General features: G+C 38.2%; 1 protein-coding gene across 8 annotated transcripts in view; it reads left to right on the top strand.

Annotated features, from left to right (window-relative positions):
* The window catches only part of LOC101425659 (zinc finger protein 879), a 106888-nt gene that overhangs the window by 5765 nt on the left and 78420 nt on the right, over window positions 1–22703 (top strand). For 3 of the 8 annotated variants that reach the window (XM_071211330.1, XM_071211318.1, XM_071211334.1), the window contains exon 5: window positions 1999–12948. The exons of the other annotated variants lie outside the window; for them this stretch is intronic. In XM_071211330.1, coding sequence (XP_071067431.1) covers window positions 1999–3455 — 1457 coding nt within the window. In that variant the 3' untranslated portion in view covers window positions 3456–12948. Of the gene's footprint in view, window positions 1–1998; window positions 12949–22703 lie in introns of those variants that run through there. 8 annotated transcript variants of the gene reach the window in all.

Below are 22703 nucleotides of genomic sequence, written 5' to 3'. Positions count from 1 at the left end.
TCCCTAAGGCATTTCGATTAGTACAGTCTTTCTGGAGGACATTGTGACTTCATTTTATTAATATCAATTCCAGTTTAGAAATTTATTTTTGTAAGAATTTTCCATAATAGTGCAAAGTTACAAAGATGGTATAAAAGAATATTTTAGCATGAGGTATTCCTGGGGGGAAAGAAAGTTAATTTACTCTTAAGTGGATTTATTAAATTATATGTTCATGCATTGGAATATTATATAGCCATTAAAATGATGTTAACCTATATGTTTATTGACAAGTAGAGATGCCTATGATTCTTTAAAGTGAATTGGGGGCAGAGGGAAGCTTAGTTTCAACCCACATTACTGTTTTAAGTAAAAGTTTATTTACATACAAAAAAAGTTCTGTTGGGCTGAATTCAAAATGTTAGCAGTAAATATATTTCCATTAAGAGTTTGAGGGTGATCTGTATTTCTATTTTATAGGTTTCTTTATTTTCTTAATTTTTCTTAACAGTGACTATATTTTTTCTTGTTGGTTAAGAAAATAAAAGGTCTTTTGTAAGGTATAGTCGTTCCTTTTGAATCAGTGATGCCATTTCTTGCATTGTATCCTGAGTAATGAAAAAGGGGGACAAAAAGTTACTCTCAAGAATGTACTCTTCTCCTGATATTTCTCCATGTCATTATATGGCCTGTTTCCATATAGTTATCCAAGCCAAAAGTTAGGAAGTCATCCTTGAGTCTTTCTTTCCCTTACTCTGTATCCCATTCATTAAAGATACCTGTCAGCACTATAACAAAACATCCCGGATGTGCCTGCCTCTTTGCATCTCCACCACTACCCTGCCAGTCTAAACTGCTATCATCTCCATTTGGGAAGACTGGCAGCCTATGCTATTGGTTGCTCTACATCTCCCCTTGTCTTTCCCTGCCCCCACCCCAATTACAGTCCATCTGTGACACAGCAAGCAGAGTGATCCTTTTTAACATAAACCATATAATGTCATGACTTTATTGACCTCCAGTGATGATTAGAAGAAATTCCGAATTCCTTCCTGTGGGCTACAAGACATAACACAGCACCTGTCTACCTCTTTTTCTCCTCTATTAACACTCTCTCCTTGTTCATTCAGCTTATGCCACATTGGACTTCTTTATGTTCCTGGAACACAGAAATCTTATTCTACCTTAGGCTTTGTGTTAGCTGTTCTTTCTGGCTGGAATAATCTTTATTCCCACATGTTCGCATGACCAGCTCTTATTATGTAGATCCCCTCTTTAATTTCATTTCCTCATTACCTAATTTAAAACATCAGCCTGTTCACTCTTACCATATTATCTTGTTTTGATGGTTTTCTTACAGTTCTTATTGCTCCCTAAAATACTTCCTTGGTTATTTGGTCATTATTATTATCCCACAACTAGAATGAAAGACTCATGAGAATTGGAAACTTATCTGGCTTGTTCCCAGGGTCTTGACCTTTGTGTGGCACATGGTGACTCAGTAAATATTGCTTGATTGAATGAGTTAATGTCCATCATGGCATTTATTTACAGCTCTTCGTTAGATGAGACCCAAAACAGCATTGCCTAAGACCCTGTGTTTCACAGACCTTTTTAGGGCAGAAGCTCATTCACTCTATTTATAGACCTCTTCAGTTTTCCCTTGGGATTTACCTTGAGTATACTGGTTGCTGACTTGGCAGGTGAAGCTGAGTAATATCACAGCCTGCTGTACTCAGAAATACCCTACATCCTGATGACATGTGCTTTGTTTCAAGATCAAGCCTATCTCCTCCTCCTGTTGGAGGAGCTTCTCTCTCAGTTTCTCAGCCCATCTGCAGATAGTTTCTTTGGATCCTTTCCACCCATGCATGTCCTTCATTCCGCTTCCTTCTCTTACTTTTTGTTTTCCACACTTTCCTAAGATTCTGAGGCCATGTGAGCTGTTTTAATTTACTTTGATATCACTTTTTCTTTATTCCCAGTTCTATGGAGATTTATATGTTTTGTTTATTTTAGGACGGGAGAGCTCATTTGAAACCACGGTTTCCAAAGAAGAGAGTCAGGAAGTGATAATGAAAAAAACCATAGATGATGGTCCTATTCACTTCAAGTTGGGGAAAACCTACATCTATGAGGGCAGGTCAGAGAAGCAACAAGGCAAAAAGAACAAACCTTTCAGGAAAGTCTTAGTTCCCATCAAAAAAACTTACACGAAGGAGAAGAGCTTTAAAGGTATTGAATTTGGGAAAAATCTTGGTCTAAAATCATCACTTATTAGAAAGCCCAGAGTTGTTTCCAGAGGAAGGAGACCCTACTTACAGCAGTATTCAATTCTCCTTAAACAACTGGGAATCAGCACAGCTCGTAAATGTTACAAATGCAATGTGTGTGGGAAAATCTTCCTCCATAGTTCTTCTCTGAGTAAGCACCAGAGAATCCATACTGGAGAGAAGCTCTATAAATGTAAGGAATGCAGGAAAGCTTTCAGCCAAAGCTCGTCCCTAACTCAGCATCTGAGAGTTCATACTGGAGAGAAACCTTATATATGTAGCGAATGTGGAAAAGCCTTCAGTTTCAGCACATCTCTTATTGGACATCAGAGAATGCATACTGGAGAGAGGCCCTATAAATGCAATGAATGTGGAAAAACATTTAAAGGTAGTTCATCCCTTAATAATCACCAGCGAATTCACACTGGAGAAAAGCCTTATAAGTGTAATGAATGTGGAAGAGCTTTTAGTCAGTGCTCATCTCTTATTCAACATCATAGAATTCATACTGGAGAGAAACCATATGAATGTAGTCAATGTGGAAAAGCCTTTACTTCAATATCCCGACTAAGTAGACATCATAGAATTCATACCGGAGAGAAACCCTTTAGTTGTAATGACTGTGGAAAAGTATTCAGTTACCACTCAGCTCTTATTATACATCAGAGAATTCACACTGGTGAGAAACCTTATGTGTGTAAAGAATGTGGGAAAGCCTTTAGCCAAAGTTCAGCTCTTATACAGCATCAAAGAATTCACACTGGAGAAAAACCCTACAAATGTAATGAATGTGGGAAAGCTTTCTCCTGGATTTCACGGCTTAACATACATCACAGAATTCATACTGGAGAGAAACCATATAACTGTAAAGAATGTGGAAAAGCCTTCAGTTCCCACTCAGCAGTTAATACACATCGGAAAATTCATAGTGGAGAGAAACCTTATAAATGTAATGACTGTGAAAAAGCCTTCAACCAAAGCTCAGCTTTAATTCAGCACCAGAGAATTCATACTGGAGAGAAACCGTTTAACTGTAAAGTATGTGGGAAAGCCTTCAGACAAAGTTCATCTCTTATGACACATACGAGAATTCATACAGGAGAAAAGCCTTATAAATGTAAAGAATGTGGGAAAGCTTTTAGTCAGAGCTCATCCCTTACTAATCATCAGAGGACTCATACTGGAGGGAAACTCTATAAATAGAATGCATGTAGGAAATCTTTTAACTGAAGTTAACTGAAGTTCATTCCATACTGAATATCAAAGAATTCATTCTGGCAAGGAAGTGAAGTGTAGTCAGTTATTGGGAAATCTTCAAAATAAAGACTTCATAAAATATCAGAGACTTAATGATACAAGATAGCTTGGGAATACCTGGAAAGTGTCTATTAAAATTTTAATACATATCCTAAGGTTAAGTTGGTATATTCTTTACTCACTGTAATAGAATTTGTAATATCAAAGGGTCAGTATTCTTTTATTTTTTTCTCCAGTGATGTATAACAACTTCCAGCTTATAAAAGCATCATTGGGAAGCATGGTAATTAAATGAAAAATGCAGCCATAAAATCCAGACTTCAGATAATATTGCAGTCTATTTTTGTTAACTAAATTTAAGTGTTATGCAAACCATCTATACTTATGAGACTGTTGGATAGGAACTTGTATGCAAGTGACCTGTAGCTACCTCATTGTCATTGGTTTTGTTTTGTTTTTCATAGTGAAAAGCACATTCTGTACTTATTTGTTAAAATGTTTGTTTCTCTTATGCTCTCCAAGCCATTGGAAAAGAGAGTCATTTGTGTGTATCAATAGTTCATTTCTTTACTGATTATTACTAAATATTATTCCATGATACGGGTTGTTTAATCTCACCCATTGAAAGATCACTGGGTCATTTCCACTTTTTTAGCTATTCTGAACAAAGCTGCTATAAATATTCTTGTACAGGTTTTTGTGTAAGCGTAAGTTTTCATTTTTCTAAATTAAATGCCAGGAGTAACATAGTGATTACACATTTAGTTTTTTAAAAAACTGCCAAGATATGAGTGAACTAGTTTCCCTACATCCTTTTTAGCATTTGGAGTTATTGGGGTTGTGACTACTTTATTCTTTAACCATTCTGATCAGTAGATAGTCATATCCCATTGTGGTGTTCTAATTTGCATATACCTAAGTGCTAATGATGCTATGTTTCGTGTGCTTATTTGACATCTGTATAGTCTCTTAGATGAAATGTTCCTTCATATTTTTTGTCTTATTTTCTAATTTGATGCTTTGGTTATTGACTCTATGTTAATTTTTTTTTTCAGACTTTTGCTAATATGGAATAATTTCTTGTTCTTTGTCCCAGTTCACTGATTCTTTCCTCTGTCCCTTCCAGTCAGTGGAGCACATCCATTGAGTTTTTTATTTTGGTTACTGTATTTTCAGTTATAACATTTGCACTAGGTTCTTCTTTATATCTTCTGTTTCTTTGCTGAGACTTTTTTTTTCATTGTTTTATCATGTTTGTAATTGCTCATTGAAACATGTTTATAATGACTGCTTTAAAACTTTGTCAGATAATTTTCTGACATCTTGGAATTTGTATCTATTGTCCTTTTTTCATTCAGTTTGGGACATTCCTGTTTCTTTGTATTACAAGTGATTTTTCTGTTGAGAGCTGGACATTTGGGATATTATGTTCTGAGACTAGATCTTATTTAAACCAGCTTTAGCTGGCTTTTTCTTTCACTGCTTCAGCAAAGGTCTTCGGGAGGAAGGAGAAGCCTTTGTTGTTCCCATGTGGGGATAGAAGTCCATGTTCCCCCACTCATCTCCTGCTGACATCTGAGGGCAGGGTGCTCATTTCTCCTGGTGGGAGGGGAGTCAGGAATCCCAGCTTTCTACTAGACCTCTGTTGATATTGCCTTGGTTTAGAGGGCTAGAACTGTTATTGCTCCCTTGTGGTCTCCACAGGATGGTGGGATGGTCTGTCACTGAACAGTGGTGAAAGTCTTGACTCCACTTAGGCCTTCTCTGACTCCACTCCAGTAGAGAGAGGTAGAAGTCCAGGCTTCCCAAGTGTTCTCCACTGACATGCTTCAGGGATGTGGTTTAGTTATCCCCTGACAGATAAAAGTCTTTGCTGCCTACTTGGCTTTTTATGTCATCACCTGATTGAGGGGGGTAGGGTTTGGGGTACCACATTACAGCCTCACAAAGGGTCAAGCTAAGCTCTTCACTTGGCTTTTTGCTGGCATGGGCATCATTGGGACCACAGTTTCTAGTGTGGTGTTTGGCTGTGGTAGAGCAGTTATTTTCTAAAAGTTTTGTCTTGTTAGTCTGCCTGTCCTTTGGCTAGAGTACAGGCTTTGGTTGTAGTTTCCCACCCCACCACCCCTCCACCCCCCGTTGGCATTTCTGAGTTGCCAACTTTTCCAGAATCCAACCCAAGATATTTGAGAGAACTCATTGCAATTGCCATTCTTTGGGTCCTGAAGTCCCTAGTCTATATCCCTTATTTCTACCTTTCAGAGCTTTCTTTAGTTTGTTTTATATATAGTTTCCAAGGTTTTAGTTGTGCTTATTGGGGATGTAGGGAAAAGTACAAATATTTAATCTTCTAGAAGTAGAAGTCTTCACTTGTACTTTTTGATTCCTAAGATAAGCAAATTAAGCAGGACTCATTGAGCCAAGCTTACCATTCATCAGTTCTTTCTCTTTGACTGAACAGGTATGTGGGTTTTTCTTCTTATCTGGCCTATCTCCCAAGTAATGAAGGAAAGGTTAGGAAGTCTCATGTTACCCTCATACCTAAGACATTTCTGTGTGTAAACACTGCCAGTTGAAATCCTCTGGGAGCAAAGGAGTGATTTGCAACCTCAGCTTCATTTCTAATATCTTGATTTTAACATTGGGCAGGTAAATATGTAAACATGGGAACAAAGTGTAATTTGGAAAATTTGACCATTTAGGCTTTTTTTTTTCTCTAAAAAACTCATTTGTAGCAGTGTTATACTCAATTAACAACTACAGTAACAATAGGTCTCCCTTTTGTCTTTGGTTACATTCCCCCAGCCACCCATTTTTGTTCCTTCCTCAATTTTGAGAGGTTTGGGACAATGCTCTGAATGCTTCAGGCTGAGAAGTGATGTAGATGTTATGGGGCAAAGGAATGGAATTGTTTTGCTTGCAGTTGAAGGTACTACTTGTTTTGGGGGTGGACTTGCTCATCCTTATCATTTTGTTGGTTATCCAGGGCAAACCCAAAGAACTGGAGTATAGGAGTTGACCGCCTATCTGCTAGATTTCAGGACTCAACTGGCAGTATGAACAATCTGAAGGCTTTTAGTCTCTGAACTATACTGAACATGTAAATCCAAGATTATGGGTTCAGATTTTTAAAAGTAGAAGAGTTGTGATTAGGCAATTTATATATGAGTATACCTATGTTATATTGGGGAAATAGATTTACATATATTCCCAGAGAGGGCCTATAGAGCGAGAGTTGATTTCATAAAGCGTGTAGCTTATTTATGGTGTCTGGATGTCTCTAGGGTCCTCAGGAGCTCTTTTGTTTGAGGTGTTGTTTACTGTGAGTTTGTGAAGTCTGGTTGAGGTCTGCATAAGCACATTCTCTAAAATGACCTCCTGACTCACCTTGAAATCTGCTAGTCATAAAAACCGTTTTATTTAGTATTTTCTCCTGTTGGTCAAGTTCTTTCTCAAAATGGCATTACTGTGTCAGTAATCCTTCAGTGCCAGGGAGGCTCATCCCTGCGAGTCATGTCCCACTTTGGGGGGAAGGTAGTGAGTTTATTTGCATAGCTTGGCTTAGAGACCACATTTAAATAACAGGGAGGTCTTCAGGAGGCAACTCTTGGGCATTAATTTTACTTAGGCTTTCATTATTACAGGAATAAGATTCATAATATGTAAGCTTTAAGATGGAGGTCCTAGTTTATTGGCCTGTTTTATTTTATTAGGCAAGGCTTATATAATCCCAAGCTTTTTGCCATCTTATTTGAGAAAGTAGCATGACTTCCTCAGGACATTTAAGCTTTTGACATGTGTAGAATGAAGCACAGCTGGCATTCTGAGCATATCTAAGTAAGGTATGGATTAGAAAGGGGGGGAAAGCTCCAATTAAGGCTATGGTATATAGCCTTTTCGTTCTCAACAAAAACCACAAGTCAGAACTTTGCATTGTGAAAACAGTTTAGGTATGAGTTCTAATGCATGTGGTTTTAGCCTTTGGGATGTTAATGCTGGGAATTACTGAGTGGCACTGGTTCAGCTCCTCACTGTCTTTTCTGCCCTCCCACCCACAAACTCTTTTAGAGCAATGTCTATAAAGAGAAAGCGAAGGGTCTAACTTCAGATTGGTATTGTTTGGGTAGATAGTTAAAATACTGATTACTTTTAGAATTTAAGAGTAAGAAAGAATCAAAGGGTAACCACTAAAAAGGAAATAGAGGGTTTTGCTAACTTACACAATATTGAGGGAGGGGGTGAAAGAAAAGATTGAAAATGAAAAGTAAAATTATTTAAGAATAAAACTGAGCAGAGAGTAAATGCAAAGCAAGACTGTAGAAACAGTACAAGTATGTCATTAGTCATAATAAATGTTAATAGGCCAAACTCACTATTTCAAGGATAAGAGATTATCACCTTGGATAGGGAAAAAAAAAAGTTAACTATGGATTGTTTATAAACAGGTAACAGATGGGTTCAGATAGAGGGTTGAAAAGATATTCAAGGGAAACACAAGCCAAAAGAAAAATGACATGGATAGTTAATGTAAGGTGAAATAGACTTTTAAAAAATAAAGGAATCTTACACAAAAAAGAGGGTCACAATGATATAAAAGGTTAAACTCACCAAATAAATATGATACTAAAATATGTGCACCTATGAAATAGTCTGAAAATATAGAAAGCAATAAATAATTGGTAGAAATACTGAGAGAAATTGATAAATTCACTGTCATGGCAGGTGATTATTTCCCTCAATTATTGATGATCAGACAAAGATTGGGCCATCATAATTAACAATCTGGAATTAAGGGATATTTATAGAATCTTGCTCCCCAATAGTTAGAGGATACATGTAACTCCATAAATACATGGAATATTTACAACGATATACCAGAACTACCAGAATATAAGGTGAGTTTCATCAGATTCCAAAACAGATCCCATATAGATCACATTCTGTGTTCATACTGTAATTAAATTAGAAATCAATATGGAAAAGGATATTTTAAAATCTTTGGATATGTAAAAATTGTTTTAAATAAGTTAAAGAAGAAATTATTTTAGAAATTGAAAGATGCTTGTAATAATGAAATTTGTGGGGTTCTACTAAAATGGTGCTTTGAGTAAATCAATAGCCCTAGATGCTTGTATAAGAAGATAAAAATGAACTGAATGGGGAATTGACTGTGGCTCAAGCAGTTGGGCTCCCGTCTACCATACGGGGTCCCTGGGTTCGTGTCCTGGGGCCTCCTTGTGAAGGCAGGCTCGCCTGCACATTGCGGAGAGCCGCCAGCCCGCAAGCACCACAGAGAGCCGACTCAGCAAGGTGAAGCAACAAAAAGGGAGACAAGTAAAAAGGAGCACGCAGCGAATGGACATAGCAGATGTAGTGGGGGGAATAAATAAAAATAAATACAGAACACACAGCGAATGGACATGGAGAGCAGATAGCAAGCAAGCCCAAAGGGTGGGGGATGGGAGAATTAAACAAACGAACTGAATGAATTTTAAAAGACTAGAATAAACCAAAAGAAAATAGAATGTAGAAGCTGCATATAAAAGGGAAAATTATAAATATTTTAAAGTATGTAATGGAGACAATGGTATTTTGAAGTGACCAATGACAGTATCTGGTGAGAATAAAAAATAATAGCAAAAACAAAGGAATATAAAAAGGAGTCCTATAATTAAAACACTTAAAAAAGAGACTATTAAGAACATCTTTATCCCAATAAGATTTTTTTTAAAGGTTTATTCTCACCCCCCCGTCCCCCTTGTTGTCTGCTTTCTGTGTCCATTTGCTGTATGTTCTATGTCTGCTTGTATTCTCATCAGGCGGCTCTGGGAACCGGTTGATCCTGGGACCCTCTGAAATGGGAGAGACCCAGTCATTCTCTTGCGCCACCTCAGCTCCCTGATCTGCCACGACTCATTGTCTCTCCTCTGCATCTGCCCCCTTTGTGTCATCTTGCTGCACCAGCACTCCATGTAGGCCAGCTCACCACGTGGGCCAGCCTGCCTTCACCAGGAGGCCCTGGGCATCGAACCTTGGATCTCCTATATGGTAGATGGGAGCCCAATTACCTGAGTCACATTCGCTTCCCCTAATAAGTTTTAATATTTAAATGGAAAAGTTACTGGGAAAATATAACTTCCCCAAATAAGAAATTATCACTAGTCTTAAAATCATAAAAAAAAAAATATTAAATCTTAGTAAACATCCCACAAAGAAAACATTAGATCCAGCTATTTTTATGGCAAGATCTATCAAAGTGACCAATCATTCATATCTTATGTAATATTCAGAGAAGATAATGTACTAGTGAAAATATGCTAATCTAGTACCAAAATCTGGCAAGGAAAGTACAGAAAGGAAAATTGCAGACAAATCTTTCAAAACAGAGACGGTGGTGTAAATTTTAAACTCCCATCATATGCTTTAAAATAAAACATAAGAGCCCATGGTGGTCCTAAAAAAGGATATAAAACCATCGTCAGAAAGAAAAATCTGATCTATGTGTGAAAATGTGGAAAGGTATACTAGTACTAAATATAAGGAAATACCTAAAAGTGCATGCATGATGTGAGGAGGCAGCTATGAGAAGGTAATGCTTCAGGGGGAGAAAGCAATAACTAAAAAGTAAAGGTGTGGAAACTGTGTGTCAAGGGGGAAGAGGAAATATAAGATCCTGCAGATATTAAGAAGCAACAACAAAAAAACAAACCTCAAGCCCCTCAAGTCCTCCCCTACTTACTCAAGTCATCTGGTAAAGAAACCATACTTTGCAATACTGACAGAAGTAGGTACACTTGACCTGCAGATCTTGTATAAGACACCAAACCATGAACCCTGTCAACAGAAATGCAGAGGTGAACACAATCTTTATTGATAAAATATTACAAATAGAAAATGAGAATGTAAATACATTCACCCATTGATTTCCCTTCCCCAAATTACAATAGCAAAGCAGAAATACAATGTTCCAAACTGAATGACATATACATATTTGAATCACAGAATTTTAAAATAGAAATGGACAAAAAATAGAAATATAACAAGTTGACTGAGCTAAGGGAGAAATAGAGGGAAGCGTACAAAATTACTGAAGTACTGAAGTCTGTAGATACTCAAGAATATATTGGGAAAAACATAAGTAGCATTGAAGAAAAGCAAGAAAGCGATCAAGTAATTGCTAACAAAGTAAAGAAAGTAAAGATCAAAAAGTGGTTGATATGGAAGACAATTCTCGAATTCATATATTGAAAGGGCCCAATTGGAACAGGAAAAATTTCCCGTAGTGATCATATCCAAGGTATAGTGTAATAAACTTTGAAGCATTAAAGATTAAAAAAAAAAGGAAAAACCAATTTACAGCTTTCAGGCAAAAATATCAATTCCTGTATAGGAGTAAGAGAATTGGATTGGTACCTGACATCACAAGCAACATAAATCAAGAAAAATATGAAGCAGCATTTGAAAAAAGTTAAGGATAGAAAGGGTGAACAAAGAATTTTATATCAAGCCGAACTGCTTTTCAAGTGTCCAGAATATTGTGGTTTTTTTTCCAAGAGAAAAACATTTAAACTATGCATGAGACCAGGGGATTATGCCCATGAGTCATTCTTAAGGAATCTGTTAGAAGATGGACTTAAGCCAACCTCAGCAAAAGGACTGACAGATTAAATGGATAATAAACATAGTGTCGATAATGTGAGACAGGTATTTCAATATCAGGGAAGGGAGTTAGACATATGAAAGTAGAGTAGAGTAGAATAAACCCTGTTTGTGTCAACATGTACTCAGGGTTTTTATAATAGATGGATATATATGTGTGTGTATACACACAAACACACATGGATGGAGGAACAGTTCCCTAGAGAAACATGTTAGCACAATGCAACATGATAGAGTTTTATTTTGTGGTAAAGGACATTACTGGAACAACTTTTATGGTTAATATTTAGAAAACAAGACAGAAAAACTTAAAAATAAGCCCTTTTAACTACCAAATTAGCCATCATTATTCACACAGTGTTATAAACTGCAATCGTGTCTCCATTCTGAACATTATTGTTAACATGGAAAGTAACCTAGGAATACTTACACCAGTTGAGTACCTCGTCTAGTGCTTTGTCATTTCATTACAACACATTTTGCAGTTTCCAGCCTGTTGATATGTACACATTCCTTTCGTTTATGTTTGTTTTTGAAGTCCTAATTTGGTGTATGTAATAAACAAATCTGAACTGGGGACTTCTGAGAAGATGGCAGACTAGGAAGAGACAGGACTCTCTAATCTCCCAGAAAAATAGCTAGAGGACAGACAGAAACTGCCTGGGAAAATTTTTCTAGGGCCTAGGACACCAGGTGAAGGCTGGAAACCACCCAGAAGGGGAAGGGACAAAGGAAAATAATCATGACTGCAAAACTGTGAGTTAAAAATGGCAGCTGCAGAACTATGAATAGAAGTGAAGCAGAGAGAGATCGAGAGGGGATGAATTTTCTTGTTTTTTTATTATTGAAATTATGGAAATGCTCTTATGATGATAGAGGTGATGAATGCACAACTATGTAATTGTGCCAGATACCACTGACTGTGTATTTTGGATGAATTGTATGCATTGTTGATATATATCACTAAAATTGATTTGTTAAAAAAAAAAATCCAGAAATACCAGCTATTTATAGCAAGGGAAACAGAGAGAGATTGATAAGTGAAGAATTTTCTTGTCTGGTTTTTTATTACTATTACTGAAATAATGAAAATGCTCTAATAATGATTGACGTGATGACTGCACAACTATGTGATTATACCAAATACCATTAATTATACATTTTGAATGAATTGTATGCTGCATTAGCATGAATTGATAGAATTGACTTGTTTTTAAAAAAGCCATTGATTGTACATTTTGGATAGATTGTATGATATGTGAATGTACCTCAATAAAACTTTTAAAAACAAACAGGGAAACAGATGTGGCTCACTTGATAAGGCATCCATCTACCATATGGAAGGTCCAGGGTTCAATCCCCAGGACTTCCTGACCTGTGTGGTAAGCTGGCCCATATGCAGTGCTGCTGTGCGCAAGGTGTGCTATACCATGCAGGCGCATCCCCGTGTAGGGGTGCCCCACATGCAAGGAGTGTGCCCCACAAGGAGAGCCACCCCGCATGAAAAAAGCACAGCCCACCCAGGATTGGTGCTGCACACGGAGAACAGATGCAGCAAGAAAACCCAACAAAAAAGATGCAGGAAAGTGGACTTGGCCCAGTTGTTAGGGCATCCGTCTACCACATGGGAGGTCCGCGGTTCAAACCCCGGGCCTCCTTGACCCGTGTGGAGCTGGCCCATGCGCAGTGCTGATGCACGCAAAGAGTGCCATGCCACGCAGGGGTGTCCCCCATGTAGGGGAGCCCCATGCGCAAGGAGTGCACCCCATAAGGAGAGCCACCCAGCACGAAAGAAAGGGCAGCCTGCCCAGGAATGGCACCGCTCACACACACAGCTGACACAACAAGGTGACGCAACAAACAAAAAGAAACACAGATTCCCATGTCGCTGACAACAACAGAAGCGGACAAAGAAGAACATGCAGCAAATAGAGAACAGACAACTGGGGTGGGGGGGGAGGGGAGAGAAATAAGAAAAAGAAAAAAAAGAGATGCAGTTTCCCAGTGCTGCCAGATAATGCAAGTGGACACAGAAGAACACACAGCAAATGGACATAGAAAGCAGACAGTGGGGGGGGGGGGGGGAATAAATAAAATTAAAACAAAATAGCAAAAAATGGCAGCTGCTACTGCCAGCAACACCCCCCACACTAAAGGGACACTATTGAATTCTCAGGCCTTGGGGCCAGCAGCAACAGACAGAGAGGGCACCAGGGATCCACCTCCCTAGACAAGGGGAAAGAGAGGGACACAGCCTAAGGCTGACTCAGCTTTTGACCCACAAAGTTGGTCTGCTGTGTCCCACAAGCCCTTCCGGTCCAGGTGGGCAGCTCCATTGTTTGTGTTGGGAGCCAGCAAGGGACTAAAGTGATCTGGTACTAAAGAGATCCGGTGTTCTCGGTCTCCCTCTCTATGGACTGGGACTGATTGCTGTGGTCACAGAGGAGAGTGGAATTGTTTCCTACCACAGAAAAGAGAGGGGACTGCCAGCAAAGTTGGAGAACTCCTCTGAGAAAGTATGAATTATGAGGCTCTTAGCCTCCAGGCAGGAACCTCTATCACATTAATCCAGTCCATGGTGCAGCAAACACACTCCGACTAGGCATTGAACTGAGAGGGCTTTCAAACAGAGCCATCTGCTAGCAGACCAAGAAGTGCATGTGAGGGAATTATAAATAAGTTAGGCTTTTTCTGGGCTTTACAGCCTCCCTGCCCAAAGCCCTAGGAAGTGGGTCTGCACCCTATTACTGGGTCCAGAGCCCAGTTTTGAGCAACTAACAGGGACAATCCTGAAGACCCAGAACAGATTGGACCACAACTCAAACAACAGCAGTAACTCACAGCCTGCCATCATTAAATCCCTACAAAAGAGAAATTGATCACCTGAGTAAACTCACCATTATAATCAGGTGCCTAGGCATCAGCAAAAAAATTACAAGCCATAATAAGAAAATGGAAGAAATGAGCCAAGAAAAGGAATATGTCAAAGCCCAAGAAGAGATGTAGGATTTGAGACAACTAATCAAAAGATGCACACAAATTTCCAAAATCAAATTAATGAATTGAAATATAATATGGCAAAAAAGACATTGAGTAGGCGGGCAGAAAGTATTAGGTTGATGCAAAAAGAATTGCAGTTTTGGACCATGAATTTTAAATCATTATAATTAGGCTCAAACACATCTTTATTAATCAAAATAGGAACCATTACAATCAACACATTTTTGCCAATGAAAAATAAGTTTATCTATTCCTGTAGCATAAAAACCCATGCTTCAGGATTTGATGAGCTCTTGGAAAGCATTTTCTGTATCCTGCTGGTTGTGGAAGCATTTTCCCTGCAAAAAGTTATCAAGATGCTTGAAGAAGTGGTATTCAGTTGGCAAGAGATCAGGTGAATATGGCAGATGAGGCAAAACTTTGTAGCCCAATTCGTTCAACTTCTGAAGCATTGGTTGTGCGATGTGTGGTCGGGTGTTGTCATGGAGAAGAATTGGGCCCTTTCTGTTCACCAATGCTTGCTGCAGGCATTGCAGTTTTTGTTGCGTCTCATCAATTTGCTGAGCATACTTCTCAGATCTAATGGTTTCACTGGGATTCAGAAAGCTGTAGTGGATCAGACCGGCAGCAGACCACCAAACAGTGACTATGACCTTTTTTGGTGCAAATTTGGCTTTGGGAGTTTGCTTTGGAACAACTTCTCAGTCCATCCACTAAGCTGGTGGTCACCAGTTGTTGTATAAAATCTACTTTTCATTGTACGTCATAATCCAATCAAGAAATGGTTCATTGTTGCATAGACTAAGAGAAGATGACACCTCAAAATGATGATTTTTAAAATTTTTCATCAGCTCAGGAGGCACCCACTTATCGAGCTTTTTCACCTTTCCAATTTGCTTCAAATGCTAAACGACTGTAGAATGGTTAATGTTGAGTTCTTTAGTAACTTCTCATGTAGTTTAAGAGGATCAGCTTCAATGATTGCTTTCAGTTGATTCTTGTCAATGAAATGCAACACATACATGTCATGGGAGTTCCAGAAGAAGAAGTAGAAGAGAAGGGGACAGGGGCAGAAAGGGTATTTGAGGAAATAATAGCTGAAAATTTCCCAACTCTCATAAAAAAAAACAACAACAGATTTACATGTTCTAGAAGTGCAGCAGACCCCAATCAGAAAAAATCTAAATAGACCTACTCCAAGACATATACTAATCAGTGTCAAACATCAAAGGTAAAGAGAAAATTCTGAGACCAGCAAGGGAGAAGCAAACCATCACATACAAGGGATGCCCAGTAAGGCTTAGTATGGATTTCTCGTCTGAAACCATGGAGGTCAGAAGACAGTAATATGATAGAGTTAGGATACTGAAAGAGACAAACTGCCAGCCAAGAATTCTTTATCCGGAAAAATTGTCCTTTAAAATGAAAGTGAATATTCACTTTCAGAAACTAAGAGAGTTCATAAAAAAAAAGAACCTACCTTTGCAGGAAATATTAAAGGAATTCTCAGAGACTGAAAGAAAAAGAAGAGAGAGGCTTGGGGGAATGTGTAGAAGAAAGAAGAGCAGAAAGAATAACCATAAGAATAAAAAGACAGATGAAAATAAGGTATGACATATGAAAACCAAACAATAAAATAGTGGAAGTAAATAATTCCTTTACAGTAATATAATTGAATGTGAATGCATTAAACTCCTCAATCAAAGATATAGGCTGGCCAAATGGATAAAAAAACAAAAACAAAACATGAACCATCCATATGCTACCTACAAGAGACTCACCTTAGACCTAGGGATACAAACTGGCTAAAAGTGAAAGGTTGGAAAAAGATACTCCACACAAACAGTAACCAAAAAAAAAAAAAAAGCAGGAGTAGATATAGTAATATTGGACAAAATGGGCTTTAGAAATTCAAAAAAGAAGTACAGAAGTTCATTATATATTAATAAAAAGGACAATCCACCAGGAAGAAGTAGTCATAAATATCTATACGTCTAACCAGAGTCCCAAACTACATGAGGCAAACTCTGGCAAAACTGAAGGGAGAAATGGATGTCTCTACAATAACAGTTGGAGACTTCAACATCCCACTTACTTCATTAGGTAGAACAACTAGACAGAAGATCAACAAGGAAACAGAATTTGAACAATATGATAAGATAAACAAGTTAGACCTAACAGACATATACATAATGTTGCACCCAAACTCAGCGGGCTATATATTCTTCTCAAGTGCTCATGGATGTTTCTTCAGGATAGATCACATGTTAGGTCACAAGTCTCAATAAATATGAAAATATCAAAATTGTATAAAGCACCTTCTCAGAGCATAATGGAATGACACTGGAATCAATAATAGGAAAGAGGTAAATTCACAAAGGTGTGGAGGCTGAAGAACACACTCCTAAATAATCAGTGGGACAAAGAAGAAATTGTAAGTGAAATTAGTAAATATATTGCAATGAATGAAAATGAGAACACAATTTACCAAAACTTATGGGATACAGCATAGGCAGTCCTGAAAGAAACTTAGAGTCCTATACACCTATATTAAAACTGATCAGTGAGCTAAAATCAAAGATCTAATTGAACTGGAGAAACTAGAAAAAGAACAGCAAACCCCTCCCAAAACAAGCAAAAGGAAAGAAATAATTAAGATTAGAGCAGAAATAAATGAAACTGAGGGGGAAAAAAAGCAAAACCAAAGCTGGTTCTTTGAGAAGATCAATAAAATTGACAACCCCTAGCTAAAAAAGAGAAGATGCAAGTAAATAAAATCAGAAATGAAAGGGGTGAAATTATGACTGACTCCACAGTAATAAAAAGGTTCATAAGAGGATATTATGAGAAACTATGCCAACAAACTAGACAACTTAGATGAAATGGGCAAATTCCTAGAAATGCACAGCCTACACTGACACCATAAGAAATACAAGAACTTAACAAACTAATCACATTTAAAGAGATTGAATCATTCATTAAAAATCTCCCACACAAGAAAAGTCCAGAACCGGATGGCTTCACAGGTGAATTCCACCAAGCATTTCAAGAAGAATTAATACCAATCCTGTTTGAACTCTTCAAAAAAGTTGGAGAGGAGGGCAAATTGTCAAACACATTTTATGAAGCCAATATTACCCTAATACCAAAGTCAGATAAAAACAGTGCAAGAAAGACCAAACTCTAATGAACATAGATGCAAAAATTCTCAACAAAATACTTGTGAATAGAATCCAACAGCATATCAAAAGACTTACACATCACAACCAAGTGGGATTTATTCCTGGTATGCCAGCCTGGTTCAACATAAGAAAATGAATTAATGTAATACACCACACTAACAAATTGAAGGAAAAAACACTTCATCTTGACTGAATGCAGAAAAGGCATTCAACAAAATTAAGCATCCTTTCTTGATAAACACATTTGAAAGATAGGACTAAAAAGAAAATTAACAATATGATAAAAGGCATATATGAAAAACCCACAGCCAGCATTGTACTCAATGGGGAAAGGTTGAAAGCTTTCCCTCTAAAATTGGGAACAAGAAAAGAATGCCCACTGTCACCATTGTTATTCAACATTGTGCTAAAAGTTCTTGCTAGAGCAATTTAGGAAAAGTAAAACTCTCACTGTTCACAGATGACATGATCCTATATTTAGAAAATTCTGAAATGCATATGGCACAGCTACTTGAGTTAACAAGTTCAGCAAAGTGGCAGGCTACAAGATCAACATGCAAAAATTACTAGTATTTAACTACACTAGTATTGAACAATCTAAGGAGGAAATTGGGGAAAACCCATTTGAAATAGCAACAAAATACCTAGGAATCAATTTAGCCAAAGAATTACAGGGCTTATATACAGAAAACTGAAAAACAATGCTAAAAGAAATAAAGACCTAAACAAATGGAAAGATTTTCTATGTTCATGGATTGAAAGACTAAATATCATTGAGATGTCAGTCCTACCCAAATGATTTATAGATTCAATGCAATAATTTCCAACAGCCTACTTTACAGAACTGGAAAATGCAATTACCAAATGCGTTTGGAAGGGAAAGAATGCACCCAACTAGCCAAAAGCATTCTAAAAAAGAGCGACATGGGAGAAATTTCACTGCTTGACCTTGAAATATATTACAAAGATACAATGGTCAAAACAGCATGGTATTGGCATAAAAATAGACACATCCATCAGTGGGATAGAATTAAGAATCCAGAAATAAACCCTTACCTCTCTTGCCAACTGGTTTTCGACAAATCCTTCAAAGTCACGTTAACAGGACAAAACAGTTTCTTCAACAAATGGTGCTGGGAGAACTGGATATCTAACCAAAAGAATGAAAGTGGACCCCTATCTCACTCCTTATTTAAGAATCAACTCAAAATGGATCAAAGACCTAAATGTCAAAGCCAGGGTCCTAGAACTACTAGAAGAAAACGTAGGGAAACATCTTAAAGACCTAGTGGTAAGTGGTGGTTTCTTGGACCTTACACCCAAAGCACAAGCAACAAAGGAAAAAATAAATAGGACCTCCTCAAAATTAAACACTTTTGTGCCTTGAAGGACTTTGTCAATAGGGTGAAATGCGGCTGATTCAATGGGAGAAAATATTTGGAAATCACATATCTATTAGAGTTTAATATCCATTATGTATAAAGAGAACTGACAAATCAACAAGAAGAAGACAAATGGCGGGGGGAAAAAAAACACCACAGGAAAAAATGTTCTGTGTCACACTAGTGATTAGGGAAATGCAAATCAACATTACAATGAGATATTATTTCTCACCTTTTAGAATGGACACTATTAAAAAGACAGAACTACAAGTGCTGGAGAGCATGTGGAGGGATAGGAACACTTATTCACTGTTGGTGGGAATTGAGAATGGTACAAGCACTGTGGAGGACTGTTTGGCAATTCCTAAGGGAGTTGGATATAGACCTGCCATGTGACCCGGCAATACCACTGCAAGGTATATACCCAGAAGACCTAAGAGCAGTGACACACATATATGCACACAGATGTTCTAAGTGGCATTACTCATGATTGTCAAAAGATGGAAACAATTCAGGTGTCCATCAACTGATGACTGGATAAATTGTGTATATACACAATGGTAAATTATGCAGCTAGAAGAAAAAGTGAAGTAGTAAAGCATATGACAACATGGATAAACTTGGAGGCATTATGTTGAGTGAAGCAAGCCAGACACAATACTATTATGAACTATTATGAACACAGACATAATACTCTCTCTGTTTCCCTTGCCGTACACAATACTATTGTGAACTAAATATATTGTGTAATCTCATGGAGTTAATAACTTGAATACATGTCATTAGAAAATTCAATGTTGGAGAATGGAAAGCTGAGGGCACACTTGTGCAGAATTGGAAAAAGATGTTTGTTAATCTTTGGATATGAATGAAAAAGGTGAAAGCCCACATAATGTCTGTACATAGCAGTACTTTTATGTGGGTATGAAAAGTTTTAAATGGAAAGTCTAAAGTCATGTATATTACTAAAAGGAAAAAAAAATGTAACATGGAACAGTATAACATAGTAAAACCATATGTGAAATATGAATATGGGTAAAATTTCATATATATGAACTTTCTTTGAAATTGAACAAATACATGTTAACACTACAAGATGTTAATATCAGACAAAAAAAAAAAAGCATTATACTAAGTGAAAGAAACCAGATGCAAGGTACTACATATTGTATGATTTCATTTATATAAAATGTAAGGATGGATCCATTGACCATGAGGTGCAGAGATGCTCAGAGATGTATTCACCAAATGCAATGAATGTGTCATGAAGATGCAGGAGAATGTTGCTGTGGCGGGAGTAGTGGGGTGAGGGGGGTGGGGGGTTTTTGGGGACCTCATATTTTTTGAATGTAATATTAAAAAAATGAATTAAAAAAATGTAAGGATGAATCAATTTATAAAGATGCAGTTAGATTAGTGGTTATGGAGGGCTGGGGAAGGACTGCTAAGAGGTGTGGAGGTTTTCTTTTTGGAGTAATGAAATTGTTTAAAAATTTTTTTGTGGTGATGAACGCACAACATTGTGATTATACCCAAAGGCATTGATTACACACTTTGTATAGATCATATGGTATATGAAAATATCTCAATAAAATTGCTTAGTAAATAAATAAGTAATTTGGCAAGAATAGCCAGAAATAGCAGCTATGTACAGCAGGAGACCCACAGAGAGGTCAAGGAATAAAGAATTTTCTTTTTTATTATTATTATTACTATTGAAATAATGACAGTGCTCTAATGATGACTGGGGGAATGAATGCACAACTATGTGATTATACACTGGGTGAATTGTATGCTTTATTATGTATCAATAAAACTGATTTGCTAAAAAGTTCTTAACTTTCTTATACATAACGAGCTGGTCCCAAAAGCCCCTTATCTAACAGCCATTTTATTTGGTAAGCAGAGAAGTCTGTGACTGGAGGAGTTTTATTTTTCACTACGAGTCTCTGGGTCAAGCCAGGCTTCACTGCTCCCTTCTCCAGAAGCAACCTTGTGGTGCGTGGTAGCTCAGCTGACACTCGCCTATTCTGCCTTCTTCCTTCAGATGAAGGAGATCCAGGGATGATGGCCTCATTCTTTTTTCTTTTTTTTTAAAAGATTTATTTATTTTTTTCTCTTCCCTTCCTCCCCCCCGCCCCATTGTCTGCTCTCTCTGTCCATTCGCTGCTCTCTGTGTCCATTTGCTGTGTGTTCTTCTTTGTCCACTTGCATTTTTGTCAGCGGCATGGGAATCTGTGTTTCTTTTGGTTGCATCATCTTGTTGCGTCAGCTCTCCGTGTGTGCGGTACCATTCCTGGGCAGGCTGCACTTTCTTTCGCGCTGGGCGACTCTCCTTACAGGGCTCACTCCTTGCGCGTGGGGCTCCCCTACATGGGGGGCACCCCTGCGTGGCAGGGCACTCCTTGCGCACATCAGCACTGCACATGGGCCAGGTCCACACGGGTCAAGGAGGCCCGGGGTTTGAACCATGGACCTCCCATGTGGTAGGCGGATGCTCTATCCATTGGGCCAAGTCCACTTCCCGATGGCCTTATTCTTGACTCAAGTCCTTCACATTGACTGTGACGAGCAATTCATAGTAGGTGCCTGAAGGCAGAGGGGTTTTAGAGGTCTTCTCTTCCATTTATTGTTATTTTAAATTATCTAATGGAAATTTTAGATTTACACTGCCACCACTGTCTCAGCTAAACAAGAATTATATAGAGAAACATTTTGTTTATCCAAACAGTATATCATCCCTAACAGTAATATACCACATTTTTAGATATCTTTATTCTGAAAATATTTGTTAAGTGTTACTATGAACCATTTCCAAGAAATCAGTTGTACCTGTGGCATGAGGTCCAGAAGCTGCCATATTTCCAACTTTTGCTTTGAGATCTTTGCTTCAGTGGGTAGATAAGGAGAAGAAAAAATAAACAAAACTTTAATTTTCATTAAGCAACTGGATTTAAAGACCCAAAATTGTTTCCACATTTTCATGACTAACCATATGCTTTTTTAGAGTCATGTAGGAAAGACACAGAAAGAATTCTCCTTTGGGCTTCTTTATTTTACCACCAGTCCAGTTGGACTCTCTCTTAATTAAGGTCAATTGTATCTCTTTTCCTAAACAAATGTTTGCAACCATATGCTCACTCTCATTTGTGTTTGTACAATTCTAATATTCCTTAAACTTCTAAGAGAGTTCATATGGAATGGTAAAATGTTAGTAGTTTACATCATGTTTCTCTCTTGACATTCAGGTTTTCAGTAATGTCTGACTATTTTAAACAGTGTACCCTTGTGTTGCCCAGACACAGCTAGTCCACCAGCCCCAATTCAATATTCACACAGTGATGGACCTCATTAAGATCGTCAGCGGACTTCTGGGAAGATGGAATAATCAGTTAGAAAGGTGGAAGGATCACTTCTCAGAAAAAGATAGAGGACAGGAAAAGAATGTCTGCAGGGCTGCTGTGGGGCTCAGGCCACCAGGGGGAGGTGAGACACCAACAGAAGAAAGAGGAGCAAAGGTAAGGAGTCTCAGCTGGCTGAAAAATTCTGTGAGTAGAGCTGCAAAGGCAGCAGCAGATGCCCATTGCCTGCCTTACAGAGCTAATGGCAGTCTGTGGCCTGCAGCGGTTGTGGGCTGCAGTCACTGTGCCCTGAGCAGTTTTCAGGGGTCCTCTTCCCTGAGAAAGGAGAGGGAGGTACACAGCCTCCAACAAATTTCACATTTCAACCAGCAAACTTGGTCTGCTGCTCTGGAGGGGTTGCACACTTCCAGGCCCGATGGGGCCACAATGCTGCACTGAGAGCAGAGAGCTAAAGATAAATTGTCTCTCTAACACCACCCCCCCACGCCCTGGGCTGGTTGCTGAGGAGACAGAGGGAGGAAGGGTGCTGCTGGCCGAGGGTGGAGAACAGCTTCTGAGAAAGTTTGTGAGGCTTGGCCAGCCCTGAGGACATTGTTTCTGCACCATCCA

The sequence above is a fragment of the Dasypus novemcinctus genome, chromosome 2 (genome assembly GCF_030445035.2).
Source record: "Dasypus novemcinctus isolate mDasNov1 chromosome 2, mDasNov1.1.hap2, whole genome shotgun sequence".
NCBI classification, from domain to species: Eukaryota; Metazoa; Chordata; class Mammalia; order Cingulata; family Dasypodidae; genus Dasypus; species Dasypus novemcinctus.
The sequence above is the reverse complement of the archived record's forward strand: the minus strand, read 5'-3'. Positions and strand labels throughout refer to the sequence as shown.